This window comes from Pseudorasbora parva, chromosome 2 (assembly GCF_024679245.1).
Source record: "Pseudorasbora parva isolate DD20220531a chromosome 2, ASM2467924v1, whole genome shotgun sequence".
NCBI lineage: Eukaryota > Metazoa > Chordata > Actinopteri > Cypriniformes > Gobionidae > Pseudorasbora > Pseudorasbora parva.
Genome location: NC_090173.1, coordinates 3,351,814 through 3,371,895, shown reverse-complemented (window position 1 = coordinate 3,371,895; position 20,082 = coordinate 3,351,814). Strand labels below are relative to the sequence as shown.

At 38.0% G+C, this 20,082-nt stretch overlaps 1 protein-coding gene across 1 annotated transcript in view; it reads right to left on the bottom strand.

Moving 5' to 3' along the window:
• LOC137089911 (zinc finger protein 665-like) overlaps positions 1-20,082 on the bottom strand; it is a 67,226-nt gene that overhangs the window by 41,663 nt on the left and 5,481 nt on the right. Inside the window, exons 2-3 of the mRNA XM_067453481.1 lie at positions 9,465-10,866; positions 9,344-9,427 (exon numbers count right to left, since the gene is read on the bottom strand). Of these exons, the coding sequence (XP_067309582.1) occupies positions 9,344-9,427; positions 9,465-10,866 (1,486 nt within the window). The remainder of the gene's footprint in view (positions 1-9,343; positions 9,428-9,464; positions 10,867-20,082) is intronic.

Here is a 20,082-nt window from a genome sequence, read left to right as displayed (position 1 = left end):
AGCAACATGTTAAATAGTTCCTTTCCAAAGAAAATGATTGTATTTTACTTTTAATCCCTTTTACATTGTCCAAAGTATTTACATTAATGTTTTTCATAACTCCATGTAGGACGTTTCTGCAGTAGTAATGCAATATTTAGAAAATGTACTTTTGTACTCTTGATACTCAAGTACTTTTAAAAATAAGTACTTCAGTACTTTTACTTAAGTGTACATCTGACTGTATTATTTTTTACTTGTACTTGAATAAAATTTAGCAAGGGTTATCTGTAGGTTTACTCAAGTAATTAAGCTGTGTACTCTGTCAGCCTCTGGTTTTTGTTCCTTTTGTGTATTTCTGAATTGATCTGCCTGATCTGATGTTTAAAAAGATCTCTTTTGTTTGGATTACCTTTTTTGTATTGCCTCACAAAGAGAGTTGTTGGAGTTTTCCCTGTAGCACATTTAACTTAAAGTGTTAACTAAGACTGTTGCTATTATTTTGTCTTTTCCCATCTGAAGTAAAAAGGCAAAGATTAAGACTCAGACTTTTTACTGTCTATTATTCCTCTGCATTTGGGTTCAACCTCCGCCAGTGTTTAAGTGGTTAGTGTCAAGGAGACACAAACTGGAGACCCGAGTTTGATCCCCAGCTGGATTGTAACATGACACTGTTTCTCCACTTGAAATACTGTAAAGCTGTTTGGTTTAAAGTGCTATATAAATAAACATTACTTTACTTGACTGGAGTGCTGAGTTGCAAAGCTGTGGCAAACATTACCAAACCAACTTTGGCTGGACTCTCGATTTTTAAGATTTCTTAAGTTAATTAGCTTTCATATTTTCTTAGACATTCAGTAACAGCAACATTAACACTCCGAACATTGAAACATTGGTTCACACAAAACCGAACATTTTCCCCTCACTGCTGCTCTAGTCTGCAAATACACACACTTAAAGCGCTGTACTCGGTTCAAACAAGGCAAAAACGACAGTGTAAAGCGTATTTTACAACAGTTTATATCTGTGCAATACTGTGAACACCTCACCTCTCCTCAGAACACTCGACGGTGACCGAGGCAAGATCAATGGTAAACCATCAAAAAAACCGCAAAAACCATTTAAAACAACAACCTCTATAAAACAACACACAAAAATACTAATGTAGGCAAACAACCATCTCATTCAATCTCAGACACGCGTGGAGTAAATTATAGTTTATTGGGCAATTCAAAGCTTTATTAAGAAATTTAAAACAGAAAGCTGAAAAAGCAAACATAATACTTCACACTCTTACATTTACAATTATGCATTTGGCAGAAGCTTTTATCCAAAGCGACTTACATTGAATTCAAGGTACGCATTTAACATTAGTGTCAGTTCTTAAAAATGATGTGTTAAAAAAAAGACCACAAAATATGTGTTTACGGATTCGTAAAACATTGTGTTACTACGGACACATGCAATGTTGAGCAGTGTTGGAGCACAGACGTACACACTGATGTGGAATTAGTTGAGTCTTAAGAAACCAGGATCAAAGAGTTATGAGGAATACCAGAATTTTTTGAAAAATTATTTTGAGCCAAAGCCTAGTGAAATAGTGCAAAGATGGAAGTTTAATTCACTTAATAGACACTGTGATGAAAGCATAGTCGAATATGTGGCTGAACTGAGAAAGCTGGCTCAAGACTGTAATTTTGTAGACATGCTCACTGTTATGCTGAGAGACAGATTAGTGTGTGGTGTTAATGATGATAGTATACAACGGAGATGAGGATGAGGAAACTGGCTGAGGACTGACTGACGTTTGAGACGGCACTAAGAAAAGCTCAGTTTATTGAAGCTGCTAATCAGGATATGGCTGATTTGCACAAAGATAAAGGAAATCTACTGAGCACCACTGTCTTCAAGATTGATACCGGATGTGTTATCGGTTTGGGGAAGGTAATCAGGGGTCAAAAGACTGTAAGTTTGCTAAAGAAAAGTGTTATCATTGTGGTAAAATTGGACATGTGCAAACAGTATGTAGAACGAAACCACAAGAAACTAATGTGGAGAAAGGCAGGAAAGCTTGGACATGGGGGAGAGGAAAACAATCAAAGAGGGCAAATTACCTTGAAGAGGAGGAGGAAGATCAGCCTGAAGAAGCTTTCACAATGTATAGTATAGAACCTCTACAGTTCCATGTACCCCCTATCACACAGATGCTGTCTGTAAATGAAAGTCCTGTGAAGTTTGAGATCCCGACACTGGAGACTAACTGTGTTATCACAGTTGGAGTATGGCAGAATGGAAGCTACAAAGAAACTGCCTGAACAGAAAACAAGCACTCTTAATTTAAAAACATATAAAGGATAGCCAGTGAAGGTTCTGGCTATCACCAAAGTTACAGTCAAGCACAAAGGGCTTGCCAAAGAACTCACAGCAGTGGTGGTGGCAGGATCTGGGCCTGATTTATTAGGATGATCATCGCTCACAGAACTGGAACTGCGCTGGAAAAATGTGAGTAAACTTAAAGTCAGTTCAGAGTTGTTGCAAGATGTGTTAAGAGCGCATGAAATAGTTTTCAAAGAAACCTAGGAACATATAAAAGGAGCTAATGCTAAGCTTCATGTACCTAGGGATGCAAAGCCTAATTTATTTAAAGCAAGGTCACTACCTTTTGCTATGAGAGAGAAAGTTGAAGCTGAACCTGATCGCTTAATTAAAGACCAACTCATTGAGCCTGTGAAATTCTCAGAGTGGGCAGCAACTGTTGTGCCAGTGTTAAAGCCAGATGGGTCAGTGAGACTGTGGAGCCTATCGAGTAACCATTAACAGAGAGTCATCACTAGAGCAGTATCCCATTCTGCAAATGGAGGATATGTTTGCTCTTTTAGCTGGAGGAGTAAAATACAGCAAGTTAGACATGAGTCATGCATATCAAAAAATTCTGTTAGATGAAAAGTCAAAGCAGTATATGTGAATACACACAAAGGATTGTTCACGTTCACTAGATTACCTTTTGGAGTTATTTCCAGTCCAGCCATCTTCCAGAGAATGCTTTTTTTTGTCTCAGTGCATGCATTGTTTTAGTTTGGCAGGGTCGCCGTTAGCTTAGCTTAGCATAATGAATGGAATCCTATGCTGCCAGATAGCATGTCCCAAGTAAAAGTGATCCAAAAAAAACCCCACCTAATTATTTATTATGGTCTGCGTATTCACAATGAGTTCAAAGAGCAATGCACATTAAGACTGGGCGATTTCCTAGGCAGATATTAACTTGGGACTATATTTTGGGGAAGCACACATGCAAAGCCCTGCTACTTGGGCGCAGAGATATCACGTGACCTGCACCGAGTGTCTTATCTTTTGGATTGTTTATTTTGAGAAGTGATAGCTACAGTTACAGCAAACATGACAATTATCTGTGTAGTAAAAGGTTGTGAGAACAAGCAAAGGACATACACTAACGTAATGTTTCACAGAATATAATGACAGAAAAATAAATGGCTAGCTGCTCTGGATATCTAGACTTCAACGCCTCTCTACAAAATTAAACAATACTGTGTTTGCGAAGAGCACTTTGCACCAGAGGACTACCATCCATTTTCAAAGCACAGGCAGAAATTGAACATCTAAGTGAACATCTTTAGTTTTTCTTCCTTATGTTATTGTTTGTCTTTTCGGTTGTAAGATAGATGCAGAGAAGCTGTATACTACAGTTTAAATAAAGTAAGCCTCCTCTAGTATAATCACATGTTGAATTCAGCCTGTTTAGTGTGAATAACGAAACTAAAAAAAAAACTTTATTTTTAACTTTATTATTGTTCCTGTGAAAGCGGCTGTTGAGCTATCGCAACATCCTCCTCCTGTCGTTCTATTTCAAAGAACGCAGGCGTAGCTCCTCTTCTGAATACTCTGGTTCATAGTGGTATGGTTCTGGATCGTGATTGTCTAAGAAGTAACCTTCTTCGTCTCTCACAAAATCATCAATTTTCTTCGCCATTCATGTACTGTATGAAAAAATAGCCAGCTATTATTCATGTCGGTATGTTGGTAGAAGTTGTGGGATTTTGGATGTGTTGCGTGATACCTCTGCCAAAGTAGCAGTGCTTCGCATGTGTTCGCTTTTAAAATGACGATGGATTCAAAGCAGCTTCACAGTGTTAAACAGGAAAATATTGCACCAAAATTTGATTCAGCTGTACAGTCGTTCTAAAGAAAACGGTGATGTTATCAGCTCATTTCAATTTATCATATAGAGACAATGTGGGCAGATTAGTAATATAGTTGATACAGTTAATTTAGTGATTAATTTTATTTGGACATTAAGTTGAAAACTTAGATCTAAATTTTAGTGTCCCCAACTGAGCAAGCCAAGCTAAAGGCTTCAGAATGTATAAAATCTGTGTAGTCTAAAATATCTAAACTAAGTCTGATATTGTTACTGATGTGCCTTAGCCTAGAAATTTAGACGCACCCTAGCGGCAGCAAATTTAATCTGCCCGCGAGTGTCGTCTAGCAACTCTCAATACCCTTCTGAGCTGTATTCCCCTAGCTCTTGCCGGGCCAATCACATCGTGTATAGAGTCAGTGGGCGGGGCCATAATGATGACGGCCGAGTTGCGTTTGCGTGCTTCTAGTAAACACAGAAACTGGCGAACGGCGGTCTTTCGAATCAGCTTTGACCGCGACTCTGGAAGACTTGGAGTTAAGCTTTTCTCTGAGAAAAGAACAAAGAACGGCACTGAAGTCATTCTTAAAATGGGAAGATGTGTTCGGAGTTTTGCCGACGGATACGGTGAATGTTTAATCTATCAACAAGCTCTGCTTCACCTTCGTTGCTCTGGTTGGTGTAGCGCTATCCTATCGCGTGCAGAGGGAGTTTGAAAGACAACCGTTTATCCGCCCCTCAGATTGAGCCGTCAATGGTGAGTTTCCAGACCAAACATCTTGATGTCAGGCTAGATGTCAGCCTACCTTTTCTAAAACCGGATTATCTCGTGAACTAACTGATTAAGTTTGACCTTCAATCTATAAGCAAATACCAAGGTAAGAATTGTATAACCAATAGTCAGGAGGGCTGTCATTTTCTTTCCGTTTAATTATTATACACACAAAGCAATGGCTGTTTAATAAATTCCCCCAAATGAATATAAAACTTGACTGTTAATCCATCAATGCAAATCTTTAAGGTAATCAAGGAATCAAGTCTTTGTAAAAGGATGTATTTTCTTCATCATCTTGGATGGAAGTTAGAAGTCCAGGTACTGTTAAAAAGATTGACTGATTCATCTGGATTGACAGGAGAGGAATTAACAAATCAGAACACTGTGAATGATATTCGTGTCCAAATTTTGGCGAGAATTTTGTAAATTATTAGGGGAGATGGCCAGACTGAGCAGGCCAACCAGGACCTAGAGCGAGAGTTACAATGTTTGGCCTCCAATAATCCTTCTCATCTCATGGATTGAGTACGCACATAATTCATTACCAGTGTCAGGTACGAGCCTTTCGCCTTTTGAATGTAGTTTAAGGTACCAGCCACCTATCTTTCCCAGTCTGGAATCCGAGGTCGCGGTCCCCTCCGCACACGCCTTCGTCCAGAGGTGTCGAGACACTTGGAGTAGAGCCCGTGAAACTCTGCTCAGGGTAGGTAAACGCACCAAGGCCCAAACCGATCGCCACCTGTCCAAGCCTCCCGTTTACGTCGTGGGTCAAAAAGCGTCGCTTTCTTCTAAGAACATTCCTCTCCGCTCCGTGAATAATAAGTTAGCCCCTAAATTCACTGGCCCGTTTACTGACACCAAAATTCTTAGCCCCGTGACAGTCCGCCTCAAACTACCTCCCGCGTACGGGAGAATTCACCCCGTGTTTCATGTTTCCAAATTAAAGCCAGTTTTTCATGCTCCCATTAATCCGCCTACCCCGGTCCCTACTTATGATACTTAGATTAATACCATGCACAACATCACAATAAGAATCTAACTATAGATTGATTTTAAACTACCTTTAAAAATCGCACATATATCTCAGAGATGTCTATTTGATGTGCCCGTTTTCATATAGAGGAAGTTTATTTTTATTATGACTTTCCTTCATAAAAAATTACTAATTCTATATTACAGTTTTTTTTATTCGCTTTGGTACAATTTTCACAAGTAAGGTGTACATTTTCAAAACTCTTAGTACAAAAATCCAAACTGATCACACTTGTAACACAGCTAGTCATTCTTTCAAAACCTGATGTAATGTTTTCAGTCCACATAATCATTGTTTCAAACACAAGATTATTGGAATATGTAATGAGAACATTTGGTTTAATCACAGAAACCCAAAAGTATGATCTTGTTTCAGTTTAGTACTTTTAACAGTCAGTTCATCCAACAGCAAACAATGCAAGATACACGTTTCAAATCAGCCTTAGAAGTGCTGAAATTAATATGCTATAGTACTATAAAATACATATTACACAGTTTCACATAAGGCAATATGCTTACATTACTTACATTTACATAATCTATAATTTCCAAAATATCCATCCTATGTGTAATCAAGTAAAGGATCAATGAAGACATCCTCTACAATCATTTGGGCAAATTAGGATATAATTTTAAGATATAATTGTAACATAGGTATATTTTCTATAGTGTAACTAAATGAGAACAAAACATAACAATTAGTGCACACATTAATTTGGATCAAGCCTGTCTTGAGCATTTGGCAATAGATTCTCGTCCACATCACAATGAATGTTCCCATTGTTCAAGCACCTTGGAAAAAACCTTTTTGGCATGACGAATCCATGCTTGACATTAGTCTACATTGATGTCATCACATGCATCATCCATGGCCTGAAGGAGGGTGGCACGCTCAAGGGGATGGCGATCATAGACCTTCCACCTCCATGCTGAAAAAAATTCCTCAATAGGGTTGAGGAAAGGAGAGTATGGAGGCAGGTAGAGGGTCATGAATCGAGGATGGGCCTGAAACCATGCTTGAACTACCTCTGCGTGGTGAAAACTGACATTATCCCACACAATTACACATGTGACCCCTTCACCTTGACAGGCTAGCTCAATTTCATTGAGAAACTCAATAAGATGTGCAGCATTGTAGGAGCCAAGTAATGGCCTACGTCCTAGGACACCATCTTCAGAGATAGCTGCGCACATAGAGATGTTTCCTCCACGTTGTCCAGGCACTTGGACAGTGGCCCGTAACAATAATGTTACGTCCACGGCGACGAGTTTTGGCAAGGTTAAAGCCAGCTTCATCAACAAAAACGTACTTGTGATAGTTCACATCAGCATCAAGCACCATAACCCTCTAAAAAAATATATTTTGGTTAGTTCTTTTTACAGTGTTGTTCCAATATGTGATGCTTCAAATAGTAACAGTAAAACAATATACAGTATGGTGCTGTACCTGAACATACTCAGCCCTTAGTTGTTTCACCCGGTCATTGTTTCTCTCAAAAGGCACCAGGTAAATGTGTTTCATTGATATCTGGTGCCGCTTTAAAAGGCGGGCTACTGTTGGTAGGCTGATGGATACCACATTGGCAAAGGTGTCATTGTTCTCCTCAATTGCCTGCTTTATTTCTGACAGCCGTATATCATTCCTGGCCCTCACCATTTCCACCACTGCCAACTCTTGCTGGTCGGTCAGCACACGGCCACGACCACCGCTATGGGGTTTTCTGTTCATTCTAAGCATAGAACAGAGAATACTATCAATAGATCATGCTGTACAAATACTGTAACATGTTTACATGCATTACAATTTACTGTGAATGTAATACAGTAGTATACATCTTCCACACTTACCGGTTTTCTTGGCGAAAGGTTTGGATGATAGAATTGACAGTTGATCTTTTTAGATTTGGCTCAACTAATCTGGCCGCTTCTGCCATAGTAAGGCCTCGGTTCACCACATGATCAACGATGATGGCCCGGACTTCATTAGAGACAACAGTTTTGCCTCCCCCTCTCCGATGACCAACCCTTTGATGGGCCCCATGCCCACCTCTCTGACGGATCCCATGCCCACCTCTCTGATGGATCCCTCGTCCACGAGCTCTTCCAATTCCTTGCTGTCTATCCTGGTCCATGTTGAAAGAAATTACCAGTGTAAAAAGTTTACACCCTGACTTTTATATCTAATGTCCAATTGTGGTTACCCCATCGGAAATCAATTAGCAAGAACGGGTTTTCATCAGGTGTGGTTAATTTTTATGTTCGTACAAACACATTTTATTTCTGTAGTTCTCAATCCATATACTGTATTGCTGAAATGGAAATATATTACCAAATGGTTCAGTGATTAACCATTAAGATCAGTTGGATTAAGTGTTGGTCAAATGTATTTACACAAATCAGATGAGAAGCATATCAAAAGTATTGTGAGCATTGCACTGTGAAAGACAATTACTTCATATGAAAGGTAATTCTTGATGACACACTGATTCAGTATGGTGAAAAAGTGAATGTGTAATTTTGTACATTGTACATAGTCAATTGAACATGTGATTACATGTTTGAAAAAACAGACTTTTTGATAATCTGCTTTGAGTTTTGTACTAACAGTTGTGAGGTTTTACCACATACATGCGATAATAGTACCAAAGCGAATAAAAAAAACTGTAGTAAGAATTAAATTCAAGAAAATGAACACACTCCTGAAGATGAACTTTGGTTTATGTTTAATAAATAAGATACTGCTGTAAATTGATCAATCTTTTCACTTTATTGCAACCTACACATGACAATTGACATGAATGACATGAATCCATGACAAGAGTCCTTTCATGCCTTTCTGACACATTGAATCTCTTGTTGCAGTGTTGTTTGTTTCCAGTGTGAATCTTCTGGTGCTCTTTCAGTTCATCATCTCTAGTGAAGGACTTCAGTGTTGTTTGTTTCCAGTGTGAATCTTCTGGCACTTTCAGTTCATCATCTCTAGTGAAGGACTTCAGTGTTGTTTGTTTCCAGTGTGAATCTTCTGGCACTTTCAGTTCATCATCTCTAGTGAAGGACTTCAGTGTTGTTTGTTTCCAGTGTGAATCTTCTGGTGCTCTTTCAGTTCATCATCTCTAGTGAAGGACTTCAGTGTTGTTTGTTTCCAGTGTGAATCTTCTGGTGCTCTTTCAGTTCATCATCTCTAGTGAAGGACTTCAGTGTTGTTTGTTTCCAGTGTGAATCTTCTGGTACTCTTTCAGTTCATCATCTCTAGTGAAGGACTTCAGTGTTGTTTGTTTCCAGTGTGAATCTTCTGGCACTTTCACTTCATCATCTCTAGTGAAGGACTTCAGTGTTGTTTGTTTCCAGTGTGAATCTTCTGGTGCTCTTCTGGTGCTCTTCAGTGTGAATCTTCTGGTGTTCTTTTTTCAGAATGAGTGAGAAGATGTGATTTCAGTGTGGAGGACTTAGAGAAACTCTTCCCGCATTGATTACAGGTGTAAGGTCTCAAAACTCTCTCTGCATGGATAGCAGTGATAAGATTTCTCTACTGTATGGATCCTCATGTGTTGCTTAAGATAGCCTTTGAAAGCAAAACTCTTTCCGCATTGATCACACGTGTGCGGCTTCTCACCAGTATGTACACTAACATGAATCTCAAGACTTCGTTTATCTGTGAAACCCTTCTCGCACTGATCACATGAGAATGGCTTCTCTCCTGTGTGGATCCTCTCATGTGTTTTTAGAGTTTCTGACCGACTAAATCTCTTGTCACAGTGTGAACACTTGTAAGGTTTTTCTCCAGTGTGAATCTTCTCATGTGTTTTCAGATATGATGACCGACTGAATCTCTTGTCACAGTGTGAACACTTGTAAGGTTTTTCTCCAGTGTGAATCTTCTCATGTGTTTTCAGAGTTCCTGACTGACAGAATCTCTTGTCACAGTGTGAACACTTGTAAGGTTTTTCTCCAGTGTGAATCTTCTCATGTGTTTTCAGAGTTCCTGAGCGACTGAATCTCTGGTCACAGTGTGAACACTTGTAAGGTTTTTCTCCAGTGTGAATCTTTTCATGTGTTTTCAGATTTCCTGAGCAACTAAATCTCTTGTCACAGTGTGAACACTTGTAAGGTTTTTCTCCAGTGTGAATCCTCTGGTGCTGTTTTAACTCACTTCCTGAAATAAAAGTCTTCTCACACTCAAAGCACATGTACTCTCTCACACCAGTGTGTATTTTCTGATGTGCTTTTAAATTACAAAGCAGTGCAAAACTCTTTCCACACACAGAACATGAATGTGGCTTCTCCTTATTATAAATGCCGCTGTGGATCCTCATGTGAAGTCTAAGATTTGATTTTATTGTGAAGCTCTTCCCGCACTGATCACATTTGAATGGCTTCTCTCCAGTATGGATTCTTACATGAGTCTCAAGACTTCGTTTTTCAATGAAACCTTTCCCACAATGATCACATTTGAAAGGCTTTTCTCCAGTATGAATTCTTACATGACCCTCAAGACTTCGTTTTTCTCTGAAATCCTTCCCGCACTGTTCACATGTGAACGGCTTCTCTCCGGTGAGGATCTTCATGTGTCTTTTTAGGTGTGATGAATGCATGAAACTCTTCCCGCACTGATCACATGAGAATGGTCTCTCTCCGGTGTGGATCCTCATGTGAACTTTAAGGTCTGATGATTGTGTGAATCTCTTCCCACATTGATCACATGTGAAAGGCTTCTCTGCAGTATGAACTCTCATGTGAATCTCAAGATCTTTTCTGTAGAGGAAGCTCTTTCCACACGTGCAGATGAAAGATTGTGTGGCTCTTTTTTTCTTTATAAATGTATTTTTAGTCTTTGAGCGACTCAAAGGTTTTTCTCCAGGTTTGACTTGATGTTCCTCCTCCACTTCTCTCAGTTCTTCACTCTCCTCGCTCTCTTCCATCAGGTCTGAAATCAAAGATAAAATAATTATTGTCAGTAAAGCAAAATAATTGAAAGAGAGAGAGAGAGATGAAGTGAAATGAAACAACTGCGATGTAATAGACAACTGCTAAAACCAGGCTTGTTTAAAAGGTTGAATGATTCTTTGATGCACATAATACAATTAATGCCCCTTATTCTTAATAGTAATGCTAAAGTAAGTATTTATTTTCAAACGAAAGAGATGAAAACACCTGATTCCTAAGCTTGTTTACATGGCTGTTTAAAGCTGGCAATATGAAGAAAGACTGTGGTTTGGGAATGTGTTTTTGAAAATTTCCACCATTGTGTTTCATGATGGATTTGAGTATGGACGTTGCAAAAGATGATAAATTACCAGAAGGGGGTTCTGAAGAGTCATAGTATAAATTGATTGGGTCATAAAGTGCAAGACTTGGTAAATTGTAAGTCAAATGAGCCGGATTACAGAGACTCTCACCTATTGTCTTTAATAGCTTGTGTAGCCCATCCCATTCTTTCAATAGTTATGCAGATTGGATTAGGACTTGTGAAACTCTAGAGTCTGGGGCAGGTAACTACACTTCAATGCTTCATTTGCATGGTGCCTTTAACAAGCTTTGTCTCCATCTCCAAACACTGACCACGGAAAGTGTATATAAACTACAATGAGACTTTAGTTGAATTGATGACTGGGGCATCACAAACAATCCTCAAAGAATCCTGCTGAAGATACGTCAAGTATCCCTGGCCTCAGTGTCTGAATTTCAAACCGTTGCATTGACTTCCATTCATACACTTATGAATGTGGGACACTGACACACAAGCTCAAGTGATTCTCACTTCATTCCTGTTCAAGTTTACAGTGTCTGCAGAAACCCTCTTACCAAAGTTAAAGTAAGAAGAATAAGCTACTGTGGATGACTTTTATCATTTACGAGAAATACAGCTTTATCTGTAACATCAGTATTTGCTTGAGTTATGCTTACATACCCTGTCCACCATTTTGGAAACTTAATTTACTTGATACAGCTTGGTGGTTAGGTAAAACAACAAAAATCCCATTTATATTTATCTAATTATACTGAAGTGTTGAATCTTCCTATCATGAATGTTCTCCAGCATCATGAATGAATGAAGAATAAACACCAACCTCTTTGTTCTTCAGGATCTTCAGTGTGTTTCATTCTGCAGGTTCTGGATCACTCGTGTTCTCACTGTCCTCTTTAATACACTCAGTCTTTGCAGATTTCAGCCCTTTATGTAGCATTTATTGATGAACCGTGAAGCTCCTCCCACACCAGTTCATCAATAAATTATGTGGGAGGAGCTTCATTGATGATGTAATTGCAGGGGGCAGAGCATTGCTGAGTTTGAATTGCAGAATGGGAGGAGCTGATCTGCCAAATTAAATAATATAATATACTAATAATATACAAACTGGCACATCTTAAAGTCCCCCTGTGGTGAAAATCAAGTTTTTAAAGCTGTTTACATTCTGTTATCTGTGGTGTGTTTAATATGCTTTCAGACAAAGCATGAGCATTGCTAAGTATTTTCTCTTTAAAAACTGCAGTGATCTAAAGACAGACTCAAAAACGTGGTTTGAAATCGCTGGTGTTTTTGATGTCACAAACTACCTTTTAAACAATTACGTTAACGTTGTAACACTTATTTTGGTCACATATTAAAAAAAAGGGGATCCATTCCTCCAAGAGCAGAGTTAAGTATATTTAAGTTTTGACTAGAAGATTACCCAAACAAGCACATTATTGTTGCTGTTGCATATATGTCAACCAAACATTACATCCAAAGAAATAAGGAAAATGTACAACTACCCTTTGTTAGAGCATTAAAGCCCAACCATAACATGTTTGAGTCCAGTTAGAAATAAAGTGAATTTCTCACCGCTCCCAAATAGCTCAGGTAAAAGGTGAAGTATTTAAACACTGCTGACGTTTTAAAAGGGGGAAAAGAACGAAAGAAACTCCAGGCCAGATTATGTTCACAGAGTAAGTTACCATGGTTTACCTCTTTCAGAAAAGGGCTTGATTTACCCGTTTAACATTCCTTCTATTCTGAAACAGAAAACCCAGCAGTTTCCCTCATTTCAGGTTAACAAACTCAAGAGTTTTCACTTCACCTCCTTTCTGAAACGGGCCACAGGTTTATGCATTACAACAGAAATAAATAATTATGATGATGATGATAATAATAATACATTTTATTTATAAAGCACTATGTATACATACTACATATTTGTAGTCATCAAATCCCCTCAGTCTGCTGAGCCCAATGAAATGAGCTTTAAGTGTGAATTTACAGGAGATGTGAAGACATCATCATCATAAATGAGGTGAAAACAGGAACTATTGAGATGAAATAAAGAGTCTTTTCAGCAGCTCTGTTAATATTGATGGGCCAAAATCAAGCTAGGGAAGATCGCTGGTAGATTTGACACAGAATGGCCATATACATAAATGTCAATACAGATGAATATGAATACAGTTTGCCACTGGAAACATAACTGTCTCTGATCAGTGTCCTGCACTTAGAAACTGTTACATGATAAAGATGTAATTATTTATAACAAAGTAGTTATCATAAAATCAAATCATAGTTCGATTTATAGTTACTTAGCAGTAGTGGTTGATGATTATGTCATTTGTATTGTCTTTCAGTTGAGCAGTTTAATAGTCTTTTGTCATATATCCTGAGCAGTGGTGGGATGTAACGAAGTACAAATCCTTCGTTACTTTACTTAAGTACATTTTTCACGTATCTGTACTTTTCTTAAGTAGAATAAATAGTGCATACTTTTTACTTTTACTTCGTTACATTTTGCAGCAATTGTTATACTTTCTACTCCACTACATTTCGGCAACGTTTCGTTACATTTTCTGATCAGGTTCAGGGCTCGAGATTAAGGCTTGCCCGGATAATAATATATAATGTACGTTATAGGCTAATGAACTGACGGTTGCGCTGTTGAGGCTCGCGCAGCCTCTCGAGGAGAAATGGAAACAAAAATCAGCCCCGCTCACACAAAGAAACTCAGTTACATACTGCATTCAAAATGTTTAGCTTTTATATTTTATAACAGTTAAAAAAACATCACATGACACGACCAACGAGTGTAGTTTTCCTGAATACTATCACGACAGAAAATGTGACAATGATTTCATTTGACAGTTCCATTAAAAATGTATTAACATCAAGTCACTTACATTTTATTGATTGCTTTATTGCTTTTGTTCTATTTCAGCAGCGAAAATATTTCCAAGATCAGATTTCCACATCCGAACCATAACGTATTGCACAGTGACAGAATCAAAGATTCAATGCCTTATTCATAAACGACTGCCTCATTTATGAACGAATCAGCCGTTTGAACGAATCGACTCAATGACTCTCTCATAAGGATTCACCCGCCGCCATCTACTGGTGGTTTAGTTCACTTATTTTAGTTAAAACAATCTTCAAAACAAAACAAAAAGGATTACTAAATCCGGATCAATTTTATGCAGATTAAACCTTTTGAAAAACCAGGCCCAGAATTGTAAGTCCGAATGTAAACTAGGCAACAGATGGTAAGAACAATTACATTAACCCAAAACTAACTCAATTAAAATGCCAACGCTCATACTGTTTTCTTCTTTTTAATTATTAGAATTAGACATTAAGAGAATACATTTTTATGCAAGTACTTTTACTTTTAATACTTAAAGTACATTTAAAAGCAGGTACTTTTTACTTTTTACTTAAGTAGGGTTGTCGTTGTAGTACTTCTACTTTTACCAAAGTAAATATATTTCTGGTTACTTGTACTTTAACTTACGTACTGAGATTCAGTTCTTCCTCCACCACTGATCCTGAGTGTAATAATGTGTTTGTAAGAGCAAACAGTCAGAATAAAGTGAGATGATCTGCTGATGATCCTGAATGTCTTGTTGTATGAGTGTTGATAGTCTGAGGCTCATCAATATTAACAGAGCTGCTGAAAAGACTCTTTATTTCATCTCAATAGTTCCTGTTTTCACCTCATTTATTATGATGATGTCTTCACATCTCCTGTAAATTCACACTTAAAGGCATATATCACCCAATAGTGAAATGAAAATTCTGTCATCATTTACTCAGCCTCAAGTTGTTCCAAACCTGTATGAGTGTCTTTGTTCTGCTGAACACAAAAGAAGATATTTGGAAGAATGTTTGAAACAAAGCAGATAGAGCAAGTGACAGCGGCCCATTGGTTTGTCTTCTGAATTGACAAGCCGAAGCGAGAGAGACCTCCCCTCCATATTAGGCGCTTTTTTCTATTTATTTATTTATTATTTGAGCGCATGGAACTGCAAAAGGTTAATATCTGCAGCAGCCGCTGACGGACGTACGCTGCGTTTAAATGTTGCTCTATACGGCACTTTGACTCCCAATTTTGTTTTATACAATCGTATGATATGGAAACATTACAGGTTCTGTGTTGAATCAGCTGAAAACAGCCGCGAGCATGTGTTCATGACGAGGTAAAGTGGAAAACGGCAATACACACAAACGCTTAACTTTAGCAGAACCACAACTTACATTGCAGCTAACAGCGGAGAAATATGGTGTTTTGGAAGAAACATGTATTAAAAAATGTTGCTATATTACTTAAATTAATATTGCAGAAAATAAATCACTTTCATAGAGGCTTTTTTCATATTTTCTACAGGTGTTTACATTTTTTAACTTACAAATATAATAGTTTATTATATATGTTTTAGTTTTAGAAACCATATAGCCATATAATGAGGAGCAAGGTTTTTACAGTCTATGTTTTTTACCCTGTGACTACCATGATCTTCCATTTAAATGAAACTGGCCTACAGTTAAACTATAGTCTAGAAAACAGCTTTAAAGTTTGGATCCCATGAATTAAGGACAAAGCTTTTTTTTCCTCTTTAAAAGTTTTATTAACTTTTTTTAATAGATTTAATGAAACTTAATAGCCTCATGAAAGGTAGATATCAGTGTCTTACTTAAATGACACCCTAATGTCATTCCAAAGCTAAATGAATTTATTTCTGTTTAGCTTAAAATAAAATGAGTGTGTTTTTTTGTTCATACAATCTTCAAATGGTAGCCTAACCAAAATGGCTGGGTTGCCAACATTCTTCAAAACATCTTCTTTTGTGTTTCCCAGAAGTCATACAGGTTTGGAAGGACGCGAGAGAGAGTAAATGATGACAGCATTTAAAAGAAGTACATTTACTTTACTGCATCCTAGCTCAAAATCATCAGTGCTTTACTGCCAAGGGCATTTCTGTGTGACAAAAAAAAGCAATATTAAGTTTATCTGCATTTGCAGCAAATTCGATAATATCTATCATTATTTGCCCTTGTCCTAGTTTTATTTATATACTCCAATTTAAGGCCCCAACCCCAGCAAAAACATTCACAGGGAACTCATGGGCCGGATGTGCTGGGTATGCCAGAGCCGAATGTTAGCCCCAGTCCAGCCCTGGCTCTATCTGCTTTCTTACAAACATTCTTCCAAATATCTTCTTTTGTGTTCAGCAGAAGTAAGAAACTCATTCAGGTTTGGAACAACTTGAGGCTGAGTAAATGATGAGAGCATTTTTATTTTTGGGTGAACTATTCATTTAAAGCTAATTTCATCTGAAGTCTGAGGGTATTTGTTGGCTCCTACATGTACATTAATTTGTCTTTATGCTTTCAACAGTTTTCCCACCATTATTTGGAGGAATTTACTTTATTGTTGCATCCCTATATAGTTTAGGTTTGGAGGAACATGTAACAGAATACAAATGGTGTGATCTGACAACAAGTTTCAATCACAAAGCCATGTGCTTTAACAAAGACTGAAAAAACAACACTGTGTCAAAAACAGGTTTTATTTTCATCCTTCAAGGCCAAAACAAAAAAACATAAACCCTCACACTATTTGGGAGAAACTAAGCTACAAAAGAAAACACACAAATACAATAAAAAACTAACCCCTCAAACTAGATTAAACAGGAGAAAATGATTCCCAAATAATTAACAATATAAACTTAGTAGGTAAAGAACAATAACCAAAGTATATGTAACACAGGCCAGCTAGTAGTCACTGTGCAAGTGTAAGGCTGGACTAGCGGCCTTACAATTTGGTGACCCGGCGACGTGATGTTGCAACTCTCTTACGAGCAACGAAGTATGGCTCGCTAGCTATAGCTTTTCAGCGAAGTATTGGATTTCAAAAACCAACAAGAGGTTTGAGCTTCTCTTTATTCAACTGCTGTGGTAAGTAAATTTCATTGCCTTTTAGAACTGTTGAGGGAAAGTTTATCTGCAACTCACACATATAGACACATTTATAGAACGGGTCGGTATACCCAGTATAGATCAGAACTGTAGAAATCCGATATTGTGTAAGAATTAGACGTGAAACATGACTTTTCAGGGACAGCACAACTGTAGTGTAGATGAGGAAATTATGGGAATACTAGGCGTACAACTACAAGATCTCCTTTTTCAATTAAGCGACAAAGGATTTAACATGAAGTGGACCAATAACGAAATTATATCCTGGTATTCTGCTAAGGGCGCGCAACTAAAATCAAAATCAAAATACAAGAGAATTCCCGCTGCAATTGTTTATTTGCTTCGCCGTAACGACCTCCAAACAATGGCCGAGAATGAACGAACGATAACAAATATCAAAGAAATTGAAAGATTGCGATCAGACGAATTAAAAATGTTAAGAGCAAAAGTCGAAGCGGCAGCATACGAACAACGAGGGTGGGCTAGACAGCGCGAAGAAATGGCAACAAAAATCGATCAGCTCCAAAGAAAACTGCAAACCGGCAATAACTACATATCTGCTCTCGAAGATTGTTGCGATAATGTAGGATTTCCAGTAGCCGCAGTTAAACAAGCAGCACTGGATGACATTTGTGATCTTGAGAATCAAAATGATGATGATGCCGCATTAACATACAAGCCACAGAGAGAAACTCGTAACCGAGCTCCTGTGTTAAGGCACGATGAACCAAAAGAACAATGCCCGGTAAAGACTCGCACAAAGTGTAATGACAAACTCCAAAAGAAGTCTAAACCTTCTGAAAAAACTGAGACTTTAAACTTCAGAGACTGTAAAAGTCTACGTAATGTGGAACCATTTCAATTATTAAGTCTAGATGCTAGATGTAAAGAAGTGGATTCTAAAAACACAGAAGCAGAAAAGTCTAAGGCAAAGATTCAAGATCTTCAAACACAGCTAAATAAATTACTAACTGAGCTGTTAGCCCTGACTGAGAAGTGTAAAAATCAAGAGGAGACCATTGCAGATCTCAAGGCTGAACTAGTAGCTAAAAAGTTCATGCCTCCCAAAACGCTTAACAGCGATGGGACTAAAAAGCATGTTCATTTCTTAGATGAGGTGACTTGCTCTAATGAATCTGAAATGTTTAGTTCAGAAAATCCATGTGCAACTCAAGGAAGTGTGCCTATTTCAGTTCTAAAGGTGATGCAGCACCACAATAGCGCAGTCATGTACCAGTACACTTGGTGTTCGGACATTAGAGAGTCATGAAAATCCTCAAACTCCAGGAGAACAAAGCAGTCAAACCTATGGCAAAGAGAACAGGTTTTGCAGTTCCTGTCAGAAAATTTGGCCATTCAGAGGTAACATGCTGGTCACTGGGTAGGGGTCGACCGCCACCTTATTTTCAGAAAAACGGGAAATTCCTTTCTAAGGGCAAAGATTATCGCTCATTTGCAGGTACAACTTTCAGTGAGTTAACTGCATTGTTCATGCAAGGCCTTATTAACCTCACTTGCTGGTGGGCTAGTAGCCTAATAGCAATGAGTTTAATAGATAAAACATCCAAATTGCAGTGATCCTGCTTGTATTTTCAAATTTGTAATTGTAAATAAACGTGCGCATTGCACACACATTATAGTTGTTTGTGTTAATAAAAACACCTAGGCTATTTAAGTATATTCTTTAAAAAACAAGATTGCTTTACTGTAAGTGTATGAAACACTTAGGATAAAGGTTGTAGATGCTATGCATTCTAGACCATGTATCTTGTAAAAAAAGAATAAATGTGTTTCTATGTTGAATTTGTTTGTCTCCCATGTGGAGCATAGGATTGCCATGTGGCTACAGTGTTATTTACAATTGCATTATCCATGAAAATACTATAACGTATGTTGTGTTAATAACTCAGTGGATCATGTACATCCATGACACCACAAGACTACGCTCAGGTTAGTAACACGGACTAGAACACAGTTTTTCGGTGGAGCATTAAAGCACACCAGGCTGATGTTTTAGAGCTCCGACTAACACATTGGCGTTCAGATACGTAGACTTGGACTGCGGGTTGAAAGACTAAAGATGTCTTCCGTTTAGAACAATAACAAATTGTTAGACCAATCTAAATAGGGCAACCCTAATTCCTGATTGTTGTAATATTGCTCTAATTACGTAGACGTGGAAAACCACGGCATAATTATAGAAAGTCATCATTAGAGATAGTAAGTTGGTCACTTGATTCTGTGGTGGTGGTCATGGGCCTCTGAATAAAAGCAATTTACATTTATTACGAGAATTCAAATCCAAGGGGACTGAACAAAAATATCTTGGAATGATCAACGTGTAGCACGGGCGTCCAAGATATCAGTCACTGGCCTCTACTGAATGACCAAGACTGAGGAGTTTGCGAAAGAGATTGTACTCTGACCGGTGCGAGACTCAATGTTATCGGAATCTTGATTACTGAGTATAACACAATGTATAAGAATTGAATTGAAAGAAAATAGAAACCTAAAGTTAATGATTAACATAATAATTTAAAACCTTTTTATTTTATGGAGTCAGATGAAATAACGAGGTAATACATATAAATACATGTATTGGATTTATTGTTGTTGTGTTGCATTGGTTCAATTCCCAGTGCCAAAAGGGAGGGGTTATGCTGTTATCTTTTGCCTTTACAAGAACACAACTAGAGCTAGATGTGTGGCACTGATAATAGCAAACCAATTCAAACTAATTTCTGCCCAAAGATCTGACTGTAATAAGAGCAACTGGAAATAAAGCCATGGGAACCAACCCACCGGAATTCATGACAGTATGAGCGATAAAAGCTCTGATTAATCCAGAAAAATTCCCCAGCAGAACTGGGGTCTCTAATGCTCACAGCAGACTGTGAAGGCTCGACTGTAAGAACAGTTTTA